Source organism: Symphalangus syndactylus, chromosome 1 (assembly GCF_028878055.3).
Source record: "Symphalangus syndactylus isolate Jambi chromosome 1, NHGRI_mSymSyn1-v2.1_pri, whole genome shotgun sequence".
Lineage (NCBI taxonomy): Eukaryota > Metazoa > Chordata > Mammalia > Primates > Hylobatidae > Symphalangus > Symphalangus syndactylus.
Window position 1 is genome coordinate 108,861,531 of NC_072423.2, and position 23,195 is coordinate 108,884,725.

The 23,195-nt window shown below is 49.5% G+C and overlaps 1 protein-coding gene across 5 annotated transcripts in view; it reads left to right on the forward strand.

Annotated features, from left to right (window-relative positions):
• Positions 1–23,195, forward strand: part of POC1A (POC1 centriolar protein A) — an 80,412-nt gene that overhangs the window by 45,580 nt on the left and 11,637 nt on the right. For 4 of the 5 annotated variants that reach the window (XM_055274985.2, XM_055275005.2, XM_063636234.1 and 1 more), the window contains exon 10: positions 13,447–13,590. The exons of the other annotated variant lie outside the window; for it this stretch is intronic. In XM_055274985.2, coding sequence (XP_055130960.2) covers positions 13,447–13,590 — 144 coding nt within the window. The remainder of the gene's footprint in view (positions 1–13,446; positions 13,591–23,195) is intronic. 5 annotated transcript variants of the gene reach the window in all.

A 23,195-nucleotide genomic window follows, 5' to 3' on the forward strand; every position in this document is an offset into this window, starting at 1 on the left:
CTCAGGAAGTCAAAGCATTCTCACGTCTGTGGGCAGCATAAGTTGAGTGTGTAAGGCTAAAGGCGGGCTGTCTTTCCTTTTGGCATTTTTGATGGTCTCAGACTAAAAGAAGGAAGCTACCTTCTGGCCTTATTTGTCAGTTTTGGGGGGCAGATGACATGGGGTGGTGTGGGCAGTGGCGGGGCAACAGAGGGTGGTACTACGTCTGCATGCCTAGACTAGAAGTTTCAGAACTTCTTTTCATTTTAAATGGAAAAAAACCCTTTGTGGTTTATATTTTCCAGATTGGACAGCAGCATTGCCATGTGGTGTAAGGGTGTTGGATAGTGCTTGTGTTTATGTTCTTATTGGTTGCCATGGAAAAAAAATCAGAATAGATGGTTTCCATGGAGATTATCTTACAATTAGTTTCTTTGAAGGTCCGGACATTGCTGCAGGATTCGCTGAGTACTTGTTGCCATCAGGGGCTTTCTCTGTGGCAGTGCTAAAGGCTGGTCAGAACGTTCCGTGGACTTAGACAAAGTCATCTGCCTCCTATGCTTGCAAATCCCAGGACACCAGAGTGGAGGTGATCCTGTGGCTGAGCTTCCTCTTGGAGTCCCACTCGCCTGGCCTCAGCTCCACAGCTCCTTTCAGTCACCAGGAAGGTTTTTTTTTTGTTGTTTTTTTAATTAAAACAAAACAAAACAGAAAAACCTTTGTATTGTGGAAATTTCAAGCTAGCACAAAAGATAGAATAATGTAACAAACCCCATGTACCACTCACCTAGCTTCAACATTCTGCTAATTTCATTTCATCTGTTGCCCCCACATTTTAAAGAAGAGTTTGAGTGGTTTTAAAAATCCCAGATATATCATTTTTTACTCCAAATAAGGCCATTTCTTAGTTATATAATAGCAGTGCTCTTATCACATCTGATGAAATTAATAGTTCCTTCATATCAAATATCTAGTCCACATTCACATTTTCCCACATTGTGTCATTGTTCAAATAAGGATGCGGGAAGCTTTGAGAAAACCCATGTTCTCTGCTCCCCCTTCCCTGAGCCATGGTTCTGGTAGATGGAGTAGCTGAGAGGGCTTTGGCCTGGAGCTGTCTTGGGCTTGGGGAAAGGGGCGCGTCTGGGCTCACACCACACTCCTGATGTCCTCCAGGAGAGTTTGGTACTGTGAGCTCCTCACTCCTTCCTGGAGGTGGGTCAGGCACAGGTGGGCCAGCTACTGCTAGCTATCTTGGGCCAGGCATCCGCTGGGGGGCACTGGCTGTCTTTGAAGCCTGCAGGGGGAGAGAAGGGAAGAGGTGATGTAACCTTGGTTCATAACAGCTGTCTGCGACTTCATTTTCCAGGAAAGGAGAGGCCGTTTGACCCCATGGGACACAGCCTCCTGCAACTCCTCCCTGGGAATCGTGGGGCTGCTGGTGGAGGGCTCTGGCTGATCTGCTCTGGTGGCTCTGAGGGCTCTGTTGGAGGGCTGCTGCTTCTGCGGGTTGGGCAGAGCCAGTCCTGTTTATCTATCTTGGCAGGCTTTGCTCGTGTCCTGTGATGCTGCACAAAGTATGAATTACGGAGCTTGGGAGTGATGCCTGGGGTGTGGTCGATGGCTCTAACACTCTCCATTGAACTAAGTGCAAGGAGAGTTTAAAATAGCCAGCCTTTGTTCCGAGGTTTTAAAAATTCAACTCCAGTAGTTACAATGAGCTGTCTTCAAGTGGATCTATAAATAAACCGCTACTGTTCCTCTTTGTCACTGAGAGCTGTGGCGTCTCCCAGAGATGTCGGCTCTGCCGCTCGTCTTCATTAGATGCCTCATCTGTGGGGCAGCTGCAAGCGGAGCTGACACAGAGAGTTTGTAATGACAGCAACACATTCCCTTTCAAATATCCACAGTCCCCAAAAATTAACTACACAGGAAAGATAGTAACTTTGCATTGGAGAAACCTGGCAGAGAGGTCAGTGTCACCATTGATCAAGGTCAACATTCCCTGTAATATAAGCCCTTCCACATGAACCCTGTGATACTGTGCACATCACTTTTCTGGTTGTGTCCAACATTTATAACCTGAATCTAATGATAAAACCCAAGTCAGGGAACATTTGATAAAATAACTGATCAATATTCTTCAGAAGTGTCAAGGTCATGAAAGACAAGGGAGGACTAAGGAACTGACACAGATGGGAGGAGGCTAAATACATAATAAATGCATTGGTGGAATTCTGGAACATCAGGATCTAAGGACATTAGTAGAAAAACTGGTAAAGTTCAAATGGGGTTCCTATTTTGGTTAATGGTATTGTCACAATGTTAGTTTCCTGGTCTGATCATTGTCCTATGGTTATGTAAGACATTAACACTGGCAGAGGGATATATGGAAATTCTCTGTACTATTTTTTGCAACTTTTCTCCAATTCTAAAATTAGTTCAAAGCAGTTTAATATAAAAGAAATCTACAGTCAGCACTCGGGCTTTATCGGAATCCTTGATCTCCCTCCCAGGGTACTTCGGTTCAGGTATGTGCTATGAGAGGGTAGGCATTTATGTCTCCAGGTAGGGGGCAGGTAACCCTAAGATACTCAGCACCAGCTTGTAGTGAGCCGTTGGGAGTGTACGTGGAGCTGAACTGAACCAGAGCCGCCCTCAAGGAAGCAGGTGTGTATTGAGAGGGAATGTTCCCACATAGGTGTTGGGCAGGGCAGGTCACCTGCTTGCCTATGTGGTGGTTTCTGAAGATGCTCCAGAGGTGCATCTGCTCCAGGAACTCCAGAACAGACTCAGCAGGAGTGTGGGCCTGGCCCAGGATGGACCTGCTTCCTCCTGAGGCTTCCTAGCCTCCACCATGCAGCCCTCCCGCTCTGTGTTCCTAAAACCGGCTCCACCTTGCTGCCCCCCACCCTTGTGTGCATTTCTCACTGTAACAAGTGTGATGACCTGGAGGGCTCCAGCCCCTAAAGGCTGGGGTTGTTTTCCAACCAGCTCTGAACCCCTCCAGGGAAGGAACCGCACTGTGCCAAGGCATGTTCTTGCTGCTTCCTCACTGCCTCTACTGGTTTGAAGTTACTTAGCCGTCACCTCCCTGCTTCATCTCGCTCTCTTCTTCCTGGCTTCCCTCACCTATGTGTGTCACTTCAGTAAGATAGACCTCCCAGATCAACTTCTTTCTCCTGGGGGCATGTCAGACACCAAATAACTTGCCATTTCTTGCCTATCAAGGCAATCCTTTCACTGTTTTGAAAAATCACCCCTTTGTGTGGGGGAAAATTCTTGGAAATACTTGCAGAGAGAGGCTGGGGAGTCAGCAGATTGATGGGGGTCAAGCCCAGGAGTGGCCATCACAGCCCTGGGGCAGGTCCTCCATCTTGCCATGGACCTGGGTGAGGAGAACGGAGTCTTGGTTTGTGCATACAGCATCTCCTACATGCCCAAGGCCTGTGAGCAACACAGGTTGAAATAGGATGACAGGCACCTGTGATCCCTGCCTCAAAGGGACCACTTTCTGAGAGGGGACTGGGAGATGGCCTGTGGTCCTGGGAACCAGGTGGTCCTGGTTCTGTGTGTGACAAGGCCTGGAATCCAGGGGTTGGTCAGGCATGCAGATTCCCCATCCTTCATTTTAGACCTACCCCTCAACCCCTTCACGATTTTTATTTTATTTATTTATTTAGAAATAGGATCTCTCGCAATGTCACTCAGGCTGGATTATAGCTCAGTGCAGCCTCCAACTCCTGGGCTCAAGTGATCCTCCTACCTCAGCCTCATGAGTAGCTGGGACTACAGGCGCGTGCCATCACACCTGGCCCCTTCACAAGTTTTAGTCCAAAGGACACCATGTTGGTTTCCCATAGGCAGAGAGGGGCCTGAGGTCAAGGGGTGGCTCTGAGGCCTGACTGTGATCTATAGTTGTAGAGCATCTGATTTGGTTTTGGAGGTTGCTGTGTGGACTGTGGACCTCCAGGCCCCATGTCTCTGAACTGTCTTTTTTTTTTTTTTTTGAGACGTAGTCTCGCTCTGTCACAGTGGCGCGATCTCGGCTCACTGCAAGCTCCACCTCCCAGGTTCACGCCATTCTCCTGCCTCAGCCTCCCAAGTAGCTGGGACTACAGGTGCCTGCCACCTCGCCCAGCTAATTTTTTTGTATTTTTAGTAGAGACGGGGTTTCACCGTGTTAGCCAGGATGGTCTCGATCTCCTGACCTCATGATCCGCCCGCCTCGGCCTCCCAAAGTGCTGGGATTACAGGCGTGAGCCACTGCGCCCGGCCTGAACTTTCAAAAATGACCCAGCACCTGCCCTACTCACAGTCTGGCATGGGGAATGTGAAAAGGCACCCTGCATTTTCATACCCCCTAGATGAAAGCCAGCGGTGGGACAAAACCCCACCCTCATGCTCAGGTTGCCTGGAGGCAAGACTGGCAGGACTGCCAAAAGTTAGATGGTTTTAGGAAACCAGAATTTCTCTTGGGTTCAGGGCTATGTTTGGAATCAGAAGTTTCTTCTCCTGTTGGATTCTAGGCCAGAACCCTAAATTACAGGGCAAATAAGGCTGTAGTGTATCTAGTCTGCAGATACGTGTGGTGAATTCAGTACAGGCTTCTTTTGAGCTTTGATTTGAGAAAACGCCCGTGCCTTTCCTCTTGAGAAGATGGACATGAGGCTGAGTCCAAGTGAGCTCGGTGTGTTCCCTGCTTCCCGCCTCAGGGGCAGGTTTAGCAAACATGGAGGTAGACAGACACGGCTGCCTGTCAACTTTTCATGAAGGCAAATTGTCAAAGGCCTGAGGCCAGGACTAAGAAACATCTGTGTCTGTGAGTCTCCTCATCCACACTTAGCAGGCTGTACAGTGAACAGTCCAATCAAAGATTCAGTTAAAAAGATTTAATCTTGGGGGTGTGTTTGTGTCCGTTTCTTCCAGTTTTGCACAGGGCAGCTCTGCTTTGGAAATGTAGTGACGTGCCTTAGTTTTCAGTGAGCAGTGGCCAGACATGCTGTTCACCTGGGTCTGTACAGGAAGGGTGAGTGTGATAGTCCAGCTCTTGGCCCCAGGTCACCTTCTTCTCCCCTCTCTTGCCTAGAATCAAGCTTTGGACCAGTTCCTGGATGCTTTTGTTTATTAAGAGTTGCAGTTTCAGGAGCGGGCTGGGCAAAGGGCATGGTCCAGTGTTAGAAATTAAAAGTAGAAAGTTCCACCTTGAGCAGCTGTTAAGAATTGTCCATTTCACCCCCTAAGAGGGGTGTGTTCCATCTCTGCTCAAGCTCCAGCCTGCTGACCAGGTGTGTGCAGACTCCTAAGCAGCGGAGGCCTGACACTCCATGGACTGCATGGCTGCTACTTGGGAGACCCTGCCTGGGAATCTCTGCTGCTCTCTCGAATTCCACTGGGAAACTGGGGCTTTGGGAATTGAACTGCATTGAGTTATGACTCTGGCTTTGCATTTGGAAACTGTAATTCTCAGACTGATGGTGGACCTTGTGGGCCTCACCTGGGTCTTCAGCCTTGGGTTTGGCCCATTGGTAATGCCCAGTGGAGAGCTGGTGATTTTCACCTTGAGAGCAGAGTGGCAGTGATGGATGGTGTCAACTGTGTCCTGTGATGGGTAGGTTGGTCCCCTAAGGACATTTTAGTTGTAACCACATGTTTTTTGTTTTTAGTCAGGCTTTATAATTTACAAATGGTAACATTCACCGTGTTAGAAAGCAAGCAGTTCTCTGAGTTTTGACAGATACAGTCATGTAACCACCACCACAATCAAGATATAGAATCTTTCCATCATCCCAAAATGTTCTCTTTTGCCTCTCTGTAGTCAATCTACTCACTCCACCCCCAGCCCCAGGCAATCATTAATCTGCTTTCTGTCACTATTGATTAGTTTGTATTTTTTAGAATATGATATAAATGGAATTATACAGTTATATATTCTTTTTGGTCTGGTTTCTTTCACTCAGCCTAATTATTTTGAGATTGACCCACATTGTTATATGTATCAGTAGTTCATTCCTTTTTATTTAATCAAATGGATATACCACAGTTTTGTTTTGTTGGTGAGCATTTGGGCTATTTGCAATTTTATTATAAATAAAGCTGCCATGAACATTCATGTACATATTTTTCTATGGAAATATGCTTCCATTTTCTTGGGTAATTACGTAGGAGTGGAATGGCTGGGACATATAATAGGTGTATGTTTAGCTTTTTAATAACTGTCAAACTTTTCAAAATGGTTATGCCATCTTACGTTCGTGCCAGCAGTATATGAGAGTTCAAGTTACTCCACCTCCCTTCCAACACTTGGCATGATCAGTTTTTTTTACCTTTAGGCTATTCTAATACGCATATAGTTGTGTGTCGCTGTGGTTTTAACTTCCATTATCCTAATGATTAATGATGTACACCATCCTTTTTAACAGTGTCTTTCAAAGAGCAGAAGTTTTGAATTTTGAAGAAGTTCATTTTTTCAATTTTTTCTTTTATGGATCATACTTTAGGTGTCATATCTAAGGAATATGCCCAACCCAAGGTCACAGAGATTTTCTATGTTTTACAGGAAAAATGTGTATCAGTTTTATAGTTTTAGATTTTGTTTTTTGTTTTTTATTTTTATTTTTTGAGACGAAGACTTGCTTTGTTGCCCAGGCTGGAATGTGTTGGCACAATCTCGACTCACTACAACCTCTGCCTCCCACGTTCAAGCGATTCTTCTGCCTCAGCCTCCCTAATAGGTGGGATTACAGGTGCCCGCCACCACACCTGACTAATTTTTGCATTTTAGTAGAGACGTGGTTTTGCCATTTTGGCCAGGCTGGTCTCGAACTCCTGACCTCAGATGATCCACTTGCCTCAGCCTCCCAAAGTGCTGGTATTACAGGCATGAGCCACTACACCCGGCCTTATAGTTTTAGATTTTACACTTAGGTCTATGATCCATTTTGAATTAGTTTCTGTATGTGGTGCAAGGTATGTACCGAAGTTCATTTTTTTGCGTGTGGATACTCAGTTGTTTAATCAACTGTTGGAAATACTAACTTTTCTGTACTAAGTTGTTTGTGCACCTTTATTAAAAATTAACTGGCCGGATATTGGTCTAGAGTTTCTGGATTCTCTTTGTTCCATTAATCTACGTGTCTATCCTTTTACCAATATCACAGTGTCTTGGTTAATATAGTTTTAGACTAAGTCTTGAAATCATGTAATGTGATTCCTCTAATTTATTCTTTTTTTCAAAATTGTGTTGGCTTTTCTAGTTCCTTTGCCTTTCCATGTAAATTTTAGAATCAACTTCTTGATGTCTATAGGTGATTTGGGAGGAAATTGACATCTTTACAACATTGAGCCTTTAATATGTGAACATGATATATCTCTTCATTGGTATAGGTCTTCAATTTTTCTCATTAGTGTTTTGTAGTTTCCAACATACACATTTTACACATATGTTGTTAGATTTATACTTAAGCATTTTGTAGTGTGTTGAATGAGAGCCTCCCTGAAAGATATGTCTACATCCTAACCCCCAGAAACTGTGAAGATGACTTTACTTGGGGGAAAAGATCTTTGTGGATGTAATTAAGAATCTCAAGATGAGATCGTCTTGGATTGGTGGTCCTAAATTGAATGACAAGTGTCCTTAGAAGAGCCACACAGAAGAGAGACACACAGAGAAAGGAGAAGAATGCCATGTGAAGACAGAGGCAGAGATTGGAGTTATGTAGCCATAAGCCAAGGAATTATGGAGCCACCAGAAGCTGAAAGAGGGAAGGAAGCATTCTCCCTTAGTGCCTCCAGAGGAAATGTGGCCCTGCCTTGATTCAGACTTCCAGAACTGTGAGAGAATTAATTTAGATTGTTTTACGCCATCAAACATGACAATTTGTTACAGCAGCCCTAGGAAACTATTAATAATATATACTTCATGTTGTTTTGGTGCTATTGAAAAGATAATGGCCAAGAATTTTCAAAAAATAATGAAAGGCATCAAACCATAGTTCCAAGAAGCTCAGAGAAACAGCAAACAAGCTGGAGAAAAACAAAACAAAATCCTAGATGAGTTATATTCAAACTTCTGAAAACCAAGGATTAAGAAATCTTGAAGGTAGCCAGAGAAAAAAAGACATATATATGTGGATCAAATGTAAGAATTATGAAGAATTCTCATGAAGCTATGCAAACTGAAAGAGTAACATCTTTAAAGTTTGAAAGAAAAACTGCCAACCCAAAGTTCTGTACTCAGCAAAAATATTTTAGAAATGATGGGGAAATAAAGACCTTTTTTCCCCTCCAGACAAACCAAAGCTGACAATTTTTTACCAGCAAATTTGTATTATAAGAAATATCTAATTTCTCTCCCTTCTCCTTCTAGAATTTCAGTTGTCCATTTGTTAGAGACAGTATTGTCCTGTAGCTTATGGAAGCTCTGTTCTGTTTTATCCTTCTGTGTTTCAGTTTGAGGAATTGATCTATCTTTAAGATCACTAATTTATTTTCCCATTGAGCCCATTATAGCCATACTTCTCTGTTACTGGGTTTCTTATTTCTTTTCTTTCCATTTGACTCTTTCTTATAATTTCTGCCTTTCTGCTGAAATTCTCCATTTGATCATGTGTGTTGTTCAGTAGAGCCTTTACCATATTAATCATAGTTATTTTAAATTTTGTATCTCATAGTTTCAACATGTAGGTCATCTGAGTCTGCTTCTACTGATTGCTTTGTCTCTTGACAGTGGGGTTTTTTTTTCTCCCTGCCTTTTTGTGTCTCATAATGTTTTATTAAATGCCAGGCATCATGCTTAGGACAGTAAAGACTGAGGTAAATAGTCTCATCAGGAGTTGAGCTTAGTTTAGTGTTACCTAACGTACCTAGGATGAGGTCTGGGTGATGGAGGCTTTTCTCAGTCATTTTTCTCACTCTCACCTTTCAGCCAGCCCTGTGGGCATGCCCCTCAGAGGGGCATGCTTTTTTCCATGCTCTTGGCCCTCCTCCCTAGATAGGCTGCTGTTGCTTATTGCTTGGTGCTTGCTATTTTTTTGTTTTGTTTTGTTCTTTGTTCTTTGTTTTTTGTTTGTTTGTTTGTTTGTTTTGTTTTGTTTTGCAGGGGGTTGGCATGGGCCCTGTTGTCTTTACCCAGCTTCAGTCTTAAGCAGACACTGTCTCCCTGGGTCTCAAAAGTGAGACATTCTTAGCGGTCCTGCTCCTTCCTCATTCAAAGGAGACCTTGATAATCTCAGTTCAGGATAGTTTGCTGCCTCTCTCTCAAGGGAAGAGGTGTTTTTATATTTGCTTCTCCCTAGTAGCTTCAGGATGCTCTTCTCCAGGGGAGAGGTCCTGGCAGGGCTTCATACCTTTCCTTACTCACTCCCCTCCCCTAGGCCTGCACCTCCAAGAATGGTTTTCTTCCATCTACTGTTCTGCCCCCATTTTTTTGTCATGAAAGACCAGTGGAGGTCTGTGGAGGAGAACTTGTGCATGGGTGCAAGCTCTACTTGTGTCTATGGCACCTGGGGGTTCTGCACTCTTACCCTAATCTGCACTTGGTCTCCAGCAATTTGTTAAAACTATAACTTACCCACTCGTATGGCATTTGGTGTCTCTTCTCCTCATGCTTTGCCATAGGTGACCCACAGCTGATGCTCACTTTCTATTTTCCTTGGAAGTGTCTGTCTTTCCTTAGATTTCAGGCTACTGGTTGCTCTGTGACTTCAGCTCTCTGATTTAGAGAAGTTATGATTCTTTTAGATTGTCAGTCTTTTTCTTGTTAGGATGGAATTAACACTTTCCCCAGCTTTATATATCCTAGGCAACAGCTCCTTATCCATACTTGTATCTTGATGGAAGAGTGAGATCACGGTCAATTCAGAGACCTCTCAAGAAGTCAACTCCAGATGGGTTGATTTCTTGTCACAAGGAAGATCTACAAGCTGTTTCTTTTGTTTTTAATGAAATGTTATGGTTTGGTTCTTCATGTGTCTGGGTAGCTGAGTATCAGCCACAGACATTTAGGCAATTCCTACTGTGTGTGATGTGCTGAGCTCCTGGTGGTGTATGAAAAGCAGGCAGCAGAGGAAACAGGAACTGAGGAGGGCAACACATTAACCGACTGTGAGAGGCCAGAGTCCCACCCCAGGGTGGCATGAGAGGAGACACCTGCAGACCCCAAGTGATATTTCCCAAAGTTAGAGCCATCTCTTGAGAGTCAACTTCTTTTGTTTTGGTATTAAGATGTTTATATTTGGCAAAAGTGAAATGTTGTTGAATTGTTGTAGGCCTATACGAGTATATGTGTGGGTTAATCTTTGTTGTTATTTTAGTGAGCATTACTTTTTCTTTTGAGGCGGAGTCTTGCTCTGTTGCCCAGGCTGGAATGCAGTGGTGTGATCTCAGCTCACTGCAACCTCCACCTCCTGGGTTCAAGTGATTCTTCTGCCTCAGCCTCCCGAGTAGCTGGGATTACAGGTGCCCACCACCATGCCTGGCTAATTTTTGTATTTTTAGTAGAGATAGGTTTTCACCATATTGGCCAGGCTTGTCTTGAACTCCTGACCTCAAGTGATCCACCCGTCTTGGCCTCCCAAAGTGGTGGGGTTACAGGTGTAAGTCACTGTGTCTGGCCTCTTTGTGTCATTTTATTCATGTTATACTTAACTGAGAACCACCAGGCAAAACCCCTAGGACTCCTTGATGTTGAACAGACAAAATGCTGATGTGACTTTTGCATTTAAATGCTGCTTGGGTTATTCTGCCACTGTCATTACTCATGGCTCTGGTACGACTGTCTCTTTCCACTCTTGGGTGTCATTTTCTTATCTCTGCTTTCTTGCTTATTTGCCCAGCTCTCAGGGAAATGCCACAGCTCCAGAGTGCTGGCATGCAGGTGAGTGGCTACAGAGCTCTGAGGGGCGGGGATACTGGCCCTTTGCTGCAGTGCAGACAGTGGGGAGGTTTCATTACACAGGAATTTTACCTTGGTGGGCCCCGTTCTTTGAGGTGTTGAGTGTTTGTGGAGGGCCTGCTCTGCGTTCAGCTCTGTGCTGGGCAATCATTCCAGGGCAGCTGTGTTGGGCAAGTGACGCAAAAGGCATTAGACTCAGGATTCAGAGGCCTCCACGGGGATGTTGGAGAGGATTTGTGCACATGGAAGCCCAGCCACAGTCAATGTCACCTGCCAGAGGCTGTCTCATGTCCGGGAAGAGCCTGCACTTTGGGTTCAGATCCCAATTCTGTTATTTGCTGGGTAACTTAGAAGAAGTTACTTAACCTCTTTGAGCCCAAGGGTCCATGTCTGAAAAATAAGGTTAGTAATGCCTGTTGGGAAGGGCCATCATAAGGATGAAGTGAGGTTACATGTATTAAGTGAGGTGACATTAAATGAGAGCACACAGTGGATGGCAAGTAAACCATGGTGATTGCTGGACTGATGGAGTGTTAAGTGCTGTGATATTTTCTGATGGGAATGGGCAAGCAGGCAGGGAAATGGCTCAAGGCAGCCCTGGAGTTTGAGGCTGGTTACCTTTGGACAGTCATTTTCTGACTGAGCCTGAGTTCTCTTTATTGTCAAATGGAGACAGCCCATGAAAGTGTGGTATAGGTGGGAAAACATGGTGGCTGCCGCAACCCTCTGTTGTAAAGGCCACCTCTCCAGCTTGGAGCGCCGTGGCTGCTGTCTTTAATACTCCCTTGGAGCTGGCTCAGCTTTGGCTCATCCAGGAGGGTTTCTATTGCTAAAGTCAGTGGTACTCACACTGCCTCTCTGCAGCGTCCACTGTGCTTCCAGAGGCTGAGCTCAGCACTGTCCATTTCTGGGCCATTCTGCGGAAACTCACATTTTCCATTCCCTCCTTCCTAGGCAGCCAGCAGCACCAGACTCTGGCCCATTCCATGACAATGCTGGCTGTGGGACAAAACAGTTCCCTGCTCACACCCTTCTTCCAGTGGAAGAGTGTGTGTCTGCACTGTTAGGGGGTCCTCTGGAAGGAGTGGGCACAGCACTGAACATTTCTTAAGAAAGGCCTGCTGGTAGCTTCAGATAAGCATGTCTCACAGCCCAGCCGTTTGAAGGACTGGCCCAGTCTTCATCCCTATTTTATAGATGAGGAAGTGGAGGCCCAGAGCTGGTTAGTGACTGTCTGAGTCACCATTCCTCACCACTGCACTCTGCTGTGTCTCCTGACAGAACTGCCTTAGTCTAGGGGCCACTGTGGTAGGCTGAAGTCTCTCCTAGCAAGACTGGTGGACTTCTGAAATTTCCTTTTGGGATGGGCTTCTGGGTAAGCATTGAGATCTGAAGCACATTGATTCCTGGAGGACTGGAAGAGACCCAGCCCTGATGGCCGAAGTCTTAGAAATGGCCACGGAAGTGGCCGACATGCTGATGATAGGTGTGTGGACGCGGTGCTGCTTATGATCTCAAGAACATCCCTCTGGCTCATGTCTCACATTCAAGTTCTCCTGTAGCTACCATGAGGGCCAGCATTTTTCCAAGTTCAAATCAGCATGCCCTTGAAAGTTTGTGATCTATGAGAATAGAATACTTACCTAATAAAGGAAAACATGCAGGTAGGGTCCACGTGCTGAACCGCATTCCCACGGGAACAAGTCCACAGAGGAACTGCAGGCTCTAAGACCAGCCCTGCCCTTGGACACCCATGGCTCCAGCATCCCGCCCACTGAACATGTGCACAGCACCTCCTCGGTCCACAGAAGCCTTTGTGCATAAGGCAAGGAGCTGACTTTGCTGAATTTAGGGGCTGAAGGGCCTTACACAGAAACACGAAGCCCCTCACCTCCTGGAGTCCTATCTGAAGCAGCCCAGGGGTGCCTTTCCTGTGGATTCTGATTCCTGCCAGCCATGTGCCAGCCTGGGACATGCACATAGAAATCTTTGTTTTTCCAGGGGATCTGGGCCAGGGTGGGGTTGGAACACCCCTCTCCCTGCCACACACACACTTCCACCAAGTTCTGGGCCACGGTTTCTCGGGCCTGGGAAAGACATTTGTGAAGCCTGGCACATCCCCATATTGAAGGGTGGGGAATTAGAGTTGAGCTGACCAGGAAGAGGAGGGACTTCAGGCCCAGGCCAGGCTTCAGCATCTCTGGACTCACCTGGATGCCTGCTGGTGGGTGCCAGCTGCTTGAAGAGATGGGAGGCAGCTAGCCTCCCTGAGGGGCTCCAAGAGCAGGCTGAGGCCACTCACTGGCCTACCTGCCCTCCTCCCCAGGCCCCTTCCTGCCTGGACCACGAGGTGTTCTGATTCCACTCCCCACTTAAGGCCTCTTCCTGGAAAGGTGTGTGTGTGGACCCAGATGTGGGAACGCCGCCACGCTGCTGTTTCTCACTGACACTTAGAGTTTACCTTCTCAAATTTGCTGGTGGTTTTCCCTTTCATCCTTTGGAGGAGCTATTCCTCTCACAGTATTTCTTCAAGCACTGGATAGACTGAGGAACTTTTTTCTTTCTGTCTTTAGCCAGAAGTGGACTTCCCTGTCCCCCCAGGAAAAGGCAGGAGTGTGGAGTCTGTGCAGAGCCAGCCCCAGGAGCCTGTGAGCGTGCCCCAGACACTGACTAGCACATTGGAGCACATTGTGGGCCAGCTGGATGTCCTCACTCAGGTAGGCCACACTGTGGGTTCACCCGTCATCTGCACTTGGTCCCGCATTTGGACCATTTGAAGTTGGATAACAGGTGTTGGATTTTTAAAAACATAATTATAATGGACCTGTTTTCCAGCCCAGATTAATGACATTGCAGAGCCTTCCCGGGGATCCTGGCTCTTGGAGCCATTCAAGCCCTGGCCAGGCCACTAGACTCCAGAATCCCCAATGCTGGGTACTACTGGAGTGTGCTCACCTAGAGCTGGCCTGGGCCACTGAAGAGCTTTGAAAGAAACACTGTGTTTGTTTATTCCTCCCACTCTTTGCTGGATGGGCACTGCAGGGGCACGCCAGGGAACTGAGTAGTGAGTCAGGGCTTCTGAGAGCCTAGGCTCTGAGTTTGAGCCTGGCCCTTTCCTTATCCTCTGTGCAACCTTGGGGAAATCCCTTCTGTTCTCCAAGCCCTGCTGTGTTTATCTGTAATGTGCTGGTGGTTGTGGGCTCTCCCTGCCACATTCATGGTGAGAATTAAGGGAGATGAATCTGGGAAATGTTTGGCCCATGCCTGGCCCTAGGTAGCTGCTCAATAAATGTTAGTTGTGGCCCTGGCCACTCTCGTCACTGAGATGGATATGGGCCCTGCCCTCTGGAGCGTAGGTTGGCAGCCATAACACAGGCTCATAGTGTAGCAGTTTCAGTAAGAGCAAAATCCCCTGACAAGTGGTGGCCGGCACTGGGGGCATGCTTGGCAGGGCCATCTCACTTGAGGGAAGAAGAGAGGTCCTGGCTGCCTGCGGCTCTGGAGAGGCCATGGGCACGTCCAGGGAATGAGTGAAGCTCCAGGTGGCTGGCATGTGGATATGTGGTCATGGGGTGGGGGGCAAGGCAGGATTTAGAGGTTCCCCGATTCCTCATCTCCTTGGCTCCTGAGGCCAGGCTGGGACTCTGCAGATCATCCTCTGCCATGCCAGCACATGGGTAGAGCGAGGCTGCAAGAGGGACACATGTGGCCCACTAGGAAAAGAGGTGTTAAAGCCAGGGGGCAGGGGATGGGGAAGCAAGGAAGAGTGGTCTCCAATCCAGCTTACATGAAGGATGCAAAGGACCCTTGATGTCACTAATGGAAATAGAGCTGGGATGGCATGGTATCCTTTCTCCAGCTTGGGATCATGGGCTAAGTGAGAAAAGCTCTTCCAGGGTGTGTCACCAGAGCCCAGCTGGGATGGCACACCTTGGGCCCACTGAAGAAAGCACTCTTGAAGGGAAAGGCCAGATGTCATGACTGGGGGCTGTGGGACTCCAAGGCACAGAGTACAGACCTTGCTGAGAGGCTGTTAAGCCCTGAGAAGAAGGCATGTGCTGAGAGAGATGTGAGCAGCATGCAAAGACTTAAAAACCACCCCACTTCAAACCCGTCAGCAACTGCCTCATGTTTTTCACAGCCTCGCCAAGTGAGAGATTAGGGGAGGTGGAATCAATTAGAACTTTATAGGATAAAATTGGAAATTAAGTCTGAGAAGGTGGTTAAAAATAGCTTCATTGGATCCAGAGGAGTATAACACTAAAAACATTTCCTGTCACTGTGTTTTGGGGGTGCACATGGAAGGTTTTGTTATGTGTTCACAGTTAGGAGTATGATAGTAACTTTTAAAAAACTTGCATTGCAGAGAATAAGTGAAGGCTGGCCTGTGGCCTGTGGTCTGTGGCCTTTGGCCCATGGCTGGGTGTCTGGATGTCTCAATGCCTCTGTGGCACCCTGTTCCTACCTCACACCATTCAGCCCCTTTGCAAATCCAACTGGCAGGCCACCCCCGACCAGATGCCAACAATATCAGCCAGTCACCTGCTTTGCAAAACGGACAGTGTCTGTGTGTTTCTGGATGCCATAAAGCGAGGCATGTTCTTGACGGACTCAATGCGTCCCAAGGAAACTTGAGTTCTGCAGATGAAGCACCAGTTGAGGCCTTAAAGTTCAACCCATTTTCAGAACTGTGCATAGCACCTTTGTGCTAATCCTGGCAAGTTCTCATCGGGCTTGGCTGTTGGTTGTCTTCTAGGCCAACCTTTCTCTCCTGGAGTTGGGGCTTTCTCTAGCTGAGGTGTTCCAGCCACAGCCAGAGCTATCTCCACCAGGGGATTGAAAGTTTCCCTGTGCCTTTCTCTTGGCATTGGCCCAGCAGAGGCAGGCCCACAGCAGGCCCTGCTCTGGATGGTCCAGACTGACCCAGCCCTCCCCTGAAGCTTAGTGCCAGGCGGCCACCACCATCCATCTTCCCAAGCGGCTTGTTCAGCTGGGCTTCCTACTTGGTCTGTGGATACTGGTCTCGGGTGCCACCCCATCAGCAAGCACTCCTCGCCATCTGCCCAGTCCTGAAGAGCCTTTGTGTTCTGGAGGGGTGGGATGCCCAGCCACCCCAATACTGATTCCTACTACAAAGTCATCCATGTGAATTGTGCTGTTCTCCTCTGTCGCCCCCACCATCCCTTCCCTCTCCTACAGGGAAGTCTACTTCAGAGTGGCCTTTGAGAGGAAAGCTGCCTTCCGGGTCCTTCAGGCCTCCATCCTGCAGAACATCCTTCCAGGGGAGAGCCATGGGGATGCAGGGGGCAGTAGCCAGGGATGTTTTCTGAGTGAGTCACAGAGTCTCCAGCCCCTGGGTAGGACACCCTATTTCAGAGGCTCACAGTCTTCAAAGCCTGCCTTCCTGCTCAACAGGCTGGTATGGCCCCATGTGGCAAGGTCACCTCTCTGGATGTTTGTGGCCTGTCTGGCACCAGTCTGAGGGTCAGGGGCCCAATCTCAGTCCTCCCCAGGGTGACCCCTTCAGCGGCTCCTCTGTGTAAAGGAAAGGCCTGGAAGCCAGGAAGCTGAATGAGCCAAGGGAGAGGAGTGGCTCAAGCTTTGTCTGGCTTCCCCACTGCCTAGCTCAGTGACCTTGGGCAAGTCACTTTGAGTCTGTGTGCCTTACTTTCCAAATCTGGAACACAGAGCTGATAATAGTACCCACTTCATAGGCCTCTTGGGAAGCTCCTTGAACAGTACCTGACAACGCCGTGCACTGCTGATGTGTTGGGTGCTGTTCCTGTTGCTGCCATTGTTGTTATCCAAGGCTTGGGGGCCAGGGGGATCTGCATGACAGCACCAGAAATAGCTCTCCCAATTTTCCACTGCCTCATGAAGCTAGACCCTTCCCTACCCAGGAGAGCCATTCCTTGGCCCTCAGAGCAGAGGTGGCAGGTTCCTTCCATGCACACACATTTACTGAGCCCACTCTGTGTGGTGGGCCCTGTGTGAGACCCAGTCCCACCTTCAGGAAGAACTCAGGACTGAATCTGCCGAGGTCAGAGCCAGGCCTCCCCAGAGGAGCTGGCAACTGGAATCACTGGAAACAAGTGGGAGTCCAGACACTGGGTCAAGGCCATGGGTCCTCTGGTGTGGGGTAACAGAAGCAGCAGCCCAGGAGTTCACCCTCACCTGACGGGACACCAGGAAAAGTCGAGGCCTGACCCATGCTGAGGGTCTGGGGTAGAGTGGAGATAGGGACACAGAGAAGTTGAGACGCAAACAAGGGCAGTGCTATCATGGCCCCATCCCAGGGGCGATGAGACAAACAGCACTTTGGCTGGCCCCTGCAAGGCTCCTGGTCTCTGGAGCAAGCCAGCAAGTGGGGCAGCTTCCCCCAGCCTTCCCAGGCCAAGAGGCCTTTCAGATGAAGAGGAAACCAAACTGCCCGTGGGACTTGTACAGCATCAGAAACCCTTTAACTCCAGAAATGGGGTTGGTGTTTTACTTTTTTGAGTGCCTTTTTTATAAAATCCATACATTATTTTTCAAAAGTGTATTTATATGGGGAAAATAGACTTTGGGGTGACCTTGTGAGTCGAGCAGGTGCAGTCTTCAGGCCTCCCCACATAGTTGTTTTAGATGGAAAGTCCTCAGAGTGTGGGGATCACATACTCATCATAGTTGTCATCCTCCTGGTTTTTATCTGAGTCCTGCCACTTTCCAAGGACTTCCCTTTGTGGCCCTCACTTTATCCTCCCACCTGGCGCGTGGCAGCAGCATCATGCCAGGTGCAGATAACGTGTTAATAACGGCTTGTTGTGCCTGGACCAGCCTCGTGGTCCAGCCAGCCTGGGGCTTCTCCAGGAGGCCAGGTGATCCTGATCTCAACCACTGTGGGTCAGAGCTTCCCTAGCTTCCCTTGCCAGTTTGGTGGAGTTAGGGATGGCTTCATCAAGAAATTCTGCAAACCAAACTTGACCTCCCTGAAAGGTAAGGCCAGAAGCTCTTGCCCAGGGCTCTGTGATCAGAGAGCCCAGCAGGCCAAGCCCCTTAGGTCACCAGCCAAAGAGCACACACACCCTTGCCCTGGCCTGCCCCTGTGTGGGGATGACCCCTCCTTGCCCCAGCAAACACTGAGCTTGCTGTTTGGGGCGTCACTGGTTTCTTCGCTAAGCCTCTCTGGGCCCTGATCCCAGCTGATGCCATACTTTGAGCAGCTGGGGTTTGTTCAGCTTTACACTTCCCCACCAGCTGTGGGGAGCAACTGTTCCTCCTTGAGTTTCAGGGCTGCTCTGTTCACCCAGTGAGCCACCTGCCCGTCAGCCTGGGCACACCTCCACCATTCATCACCTGGGTGACCTTGGGCAGGTGACGTCAATCCCAGAGCCTCAGTCTCTTCCCTTGTAAAATGGGGAGAGACGCCTCATTGGGTCCTCTGAGCTCTGCTGTGCGGCTCTTGGTTAACTGGGTGTGCTAGACTGGTGCCAGCTGTTCTGTGAAGCACAGCAGTGAGTCGATGTTCTCCTGGGAGCAATATGGGAAAGCTCTGGGGCAGGCTTGTGGCACAGGAATGACAGGAGTAGACATTCCACAGTCCCCATACTGCTGGACTCAAGTCCCAGAAATGCTTTTGAGTTGCCAGTGAGACTAGTGTCTGGCTAGGCAGGAGGATAAAAGAGGGGAGAAAGAAGTCATTCCCCAACCCCAGGAAGGAGGAGGGCACAGGAGGTGACAGAGGCACTGGGGTGCACATAGACACTGTTGAAAATCAGGCATGGGTCATGGGGCCCATTAGATCAGACCCTTCCACCTGGACCTAGGCAACAGGGGCCAAGATGGAAGCTCTTTGAAGATATATATGGTGTATCTGTGACAGCTGTTCTTTGAATGTAGATATTGTAACGGTTTTTAGGGAACATGTATTTCCTAACAATGGAACTGAAGATTTTCTTTGGAGGGCTTTTTGTTCCTCGAGCCCCCTATGGGAATTCTCAGGAGCTGCTGGGCCTGAGGTCAGGAGCATGGGCGTCACATGCTGCAAGCTCCCTGCCCCACTAAGAGATCGCACGCCCCTCCCTCAGGGTCCAAGGGCCCTGCTCTGAGCCTGTCCTGAGACCCACCCCTCCCCTATCCCCTCTGGAGAGAGCACACGCCTGTGGCTGCCCTGGGGTCACTCACCTGCTGGGCCTGCCTCAAGTCTTCTGAGAAAGTTGGCTTGACCCCAGAGGCCCAGGGGTTCCAGAGAAAAACCAGACAGGGAGTCAGAAGCTGCAGCTGCTCAGACCCAGCTCTGCCTCTTTTTGGCTTTCCACCGAGGGCAGATGTTAAGCGTTGCCCCTCTGTCTGCCTGTCTCATGGGGTGGGCAGCAGAGGTCAGCCTCTCAGGTGGGGCCAGGACTTCCCCTGGGGCCTTGTTTCATCTGCCTGCCCCCAGGCCAGGCTCCTCCGTTCTGAGCACCCCTGGAGGACTCTAGGCCGGACCCCAAGGCTGTTAGGCCTGCCTGCCCAGGGATGGGCGCCCAGTAGGTGTGCAAGCAGAGGCCCTGGCCCTGACCCTGGTACTCTTTCCCCTTGTGCTCTTGGGGGTGCTGCCAGGTGATCTAGAGGTCTTTTTCACAGATGCCGGAAAACTTCACCAGTGAGCAGGGAGAGAGGCTGTTTCCACAAACAGCCACTGCTACATGAGCTCACCTCTACGCTGGCTCCGTGGCTTCCTTCATGGACCCTCAAGAGGCCAGAGGGTTGCTGCACAGTGCTCAGCTGCCCTCAGGAGTAACAGGTTCCAGTGGTGTCTGGAAGTTGCAGAGACCCTGGGCCTTCCTTAGGGCAAGGAGGTGGATCTCGGGGGTGTGGACAATGACCCAGGAGCTGGGGAGGCTGCTGTGAGGGGGCCCCGCATAGGCCCAACACGCGGCTTGGTGGTTTTGCCTCAGAAGCCCACAGCAAAGTTATTTTTGACTCCAGTTTCACGTCTTGCTGCTTTTTAAAAATACCGAGCCATGAAATTCCTGCTCCAACTGTTTTTTTATGGCACCCAGTGTTTCAGGCTGGCCACAGCAATGCTGTGATGTCACGTTCCAGTTCCTGTGACTCATGGAGGCTGCTGGGCTCCGGGACTTGAAAATGCATGTGGTGGGGAGCAGGCAGGGAGCAGGCCCGCCAGCCCTGCTTGTTTGGGTCTCTTTGGCATTTGATTTTGTTAAATGTTCAAGTCATTGCATTTTGCTGTCCTAACTCATCAAGGCCAAGGATTTTTGCCTGTTTGCTTTGGGGATAGAGAATGGCCTATTTGCTTTGAGATACCGTAAACCTGCTCCCCCCCACCCCCACCCCCACCCCCATGGTAGTCCTGGAAGTTCCTATTTGACAGGCTGCTCAGGTGAGGCATCTGGTTCCACACTGGCAGGGAAGTTGGCAGTGCCTGGCCCTGATGTGGGCCAAGCTGCCTCACTACTCTCAGGGGCTCTCTGTATCCCTCTTTCCTGGGAGGACCTGCTGTTGCTTATGGAAATAGACCCCTAATTTTATAGTTATACAATTTTTCCTGGGGATTGGTCCTCCCACGTGCACCCAGACAGAATTCGTTGGGAGGGCATAGAGTGAAAGTTACCCGGTGTGTCTTCCCATGATCCTAGGAGGGCGTGTGCAGCCCTCCTAACACTGCTCCCACTCGCAGACAGGGCCATAAGGGTGGTGGTGGGTTGTTTCTGCAAAAATCGGTCCCCTCTCTGCGTCAGCACATCTAGCCAGCTCACCTACTTGGTCGAGAGTGGATGTAGCCACCCTCCTTGTTGTGGACCTTCATGGATTGCCTTTTTGGTCAGAGTCATGTTCAGGACAACCTGAACTTCTTTGTGGGGGTTTGGAAACAAGAGGCTTGTTTTCCTTCTGTTAAGAGGCTACTTCTGGGGGACGAGGGACTCAAGACACTGTCTGGTCTGTGCCAGGGACACACTTGGTGGCAGAGGGACTGGGGGAAATGTCTGTCTGCCTGGGCCCCTGGCCATTCCCCAGCCCTGTTACTATTTTTGGCATTTTTCCCAAAGGCTCCTCTGGCTTCGCAAATGTGGCAGGACAGGGGAGCCTGTCTTCCCCAAGTCGCAGGTCAGGGCCAGTGCCCTTCCTCCTTCGTGACACGCAGCCTGTGAACAGCACTCAAAAACGGGCAAGCTCGTGTTTGCAGGGGGACTGGATGGCAGCTCCCATGGGAGTCTGGCAAAAAACTCTTGTTTTCCATCTTTTATCCCGTCTGTGGTTGTGGCAGAAAGCACCCCCTTCCCAAAGAGGCTGCAGATTGAAGGCCCCTGCCTGCCAGATGGGCTCGGCAGTGGCCGTGGTTATCTCTGGGGCCTGGGAATGTTCATGGTCGGACATATGAGATTTCCTCTATGAAGCTCTGAGCAGGCTTGGAGATGGGGGAGGGCTGGGAGGTGGTGGGTGGGAGCGGGTGGTGGAGAGCAGAGGCAGGGAGCAGGGAGAGAGGCCCCTGCAGGGACATCTCATTCGGGCTGAATCTAGGCTTGCTCTGAGAAGAGGAAGGGAGGGGACTCCACGTGATTTGCCCTTGCTCCTCTGGGACCTGAGGGCCCTCCAAGGAAAGGCCAAACACGGCCACAAGAAAGGGGCCTGTGTTATGACAGGAGCCCCAAACTGGCCTGCACGGCTCTGAGATTAAGCAAGCCACAGCCTAGTTCATCACAGCTGACCCCGTGACCTCTTGGTGTTTTCCTGAATGAGGCACCACCACAGCAGGGCCAGGAAGGGCTGTAGTCGGGCCTGCTGCTTCCTCCCATGCAGTCTGTAAAGGGCCCTGATCTAGGCCTGTACTATGGGTACAGAACCTCATCATGCCCACAGTGGCCATGGCTGAGGAAGCAGAGGAAGCACAGGAAGTCTTGAACTTAGCATGGCATTTGGGAAGCAATTATGTGCCCCTTGCTCTTCTGATCTGGGCCCAGCCAGTGGCTCCAGAAAGCCCGCCAAGATGATTGCCCAGGTTTCCCCACTGTGGATCAGTGGATGCTTGGCAGGATGGGGGAGCCTTAAGACTCCATCCCTGGTGGCTTGTGCCCTTCTTCCTCCCGGAGGTGGCCTTGCTGGGTGGTAGCTGCAGCCTGACTTGCCAGGCTATACTGAGACTTCCAGGCCTCCAGCAAGCTATCAAGATGTCTGGCTTAGGATGATCATGTCTTATTGGGTCTTGGGAAAGTAGTTAACTAACTACTTTATATGGATTGTTGGAAAAGTCAGCCTCTGAAGAAATGGGTTGCAGAAGGCGGCCAAGGCCAAGGTCCACACCCCATGCTCAGCCCTGTTTGGACCCACCCTGGAGTCAGAGTCCAGCAAAGCCTATGGCCAAGCATGACTGGTGTCCTACATCTTGGGGTTTATCCCGGTCAGTTACTTGGCTTCCCTGGTGGCCTGTACATGGCTGGCAGAGATGTGCTTGAACCCACCCCAGTGTCAGTGGGGCTGTGGCTCAGGTCCTCCCTTTGGGTGTGAGCAGCACCCCATGGGTCCCAGGAGCATCCAGTTTTATGAATGGTCTGAGTGGACCCACTTTTTATAGCTTCTCCTTTTGGGAGAAAGAGTGATATGGAAAAGGGAGCTGTGTTCATTTAAAAGGAGTTGCTTTTAAGCCATGAGGAAGGCAAATAGCCAAGATTCCTTAATCTGGTGGCTAATCCACTAATAGAAAATAGTGTTTCATGTAGTTCCCAAAGAGAGCTAATCCTCAGTAGAGGTGGGGGCTGGGGGATGCAAAACCGTCAGAGAAATCCTATATCCCTGAGATAATGTGAAACAGAACCGCGGACCGTAGGCTCAAGGGACCAAAAGCTCATTTTCTGTTGTTTGCAGCAGACTGTGGGGTTGGGGGAGTGGTTAAAAAGATGGTTGCTGGGCCTAGAGAGATTGGGAGGAATTTTTTTAGAAATTGTTTTTTTGTGTGAATCGGCTGTGTGTGATCCTGGGCATGTTAGCATGTCAGACATCAGCATGAGAGGGGAGCTCCATTCCTTCCCCTCTGAGGTTCAGGCCTCAAAGATTTTAGTCATCATCAGACCAGGACGGAGGTGGGAAGGGGAGGAACTGGACTGCTTCCTTTACTCCCGCCCCTACCTGCCAAAACAATAAGGCTTCCTCCCTCCCAAGACTAGCTGGTGGGGCCTGGCCCCTCCTACTGCCCGCCCCACTCTCCCTCTATCCCTTCAAGCTCACCAGGTCCAAGACCCACGCTGGGGTGAGTATTCCTCACAAGCTGGGTGGGCCCATCCCTAGATTAGGCCTGCCCTTTGGCCTGGGGGACCTGGGCTGGCAGGCACCAGACCTGTGTTCC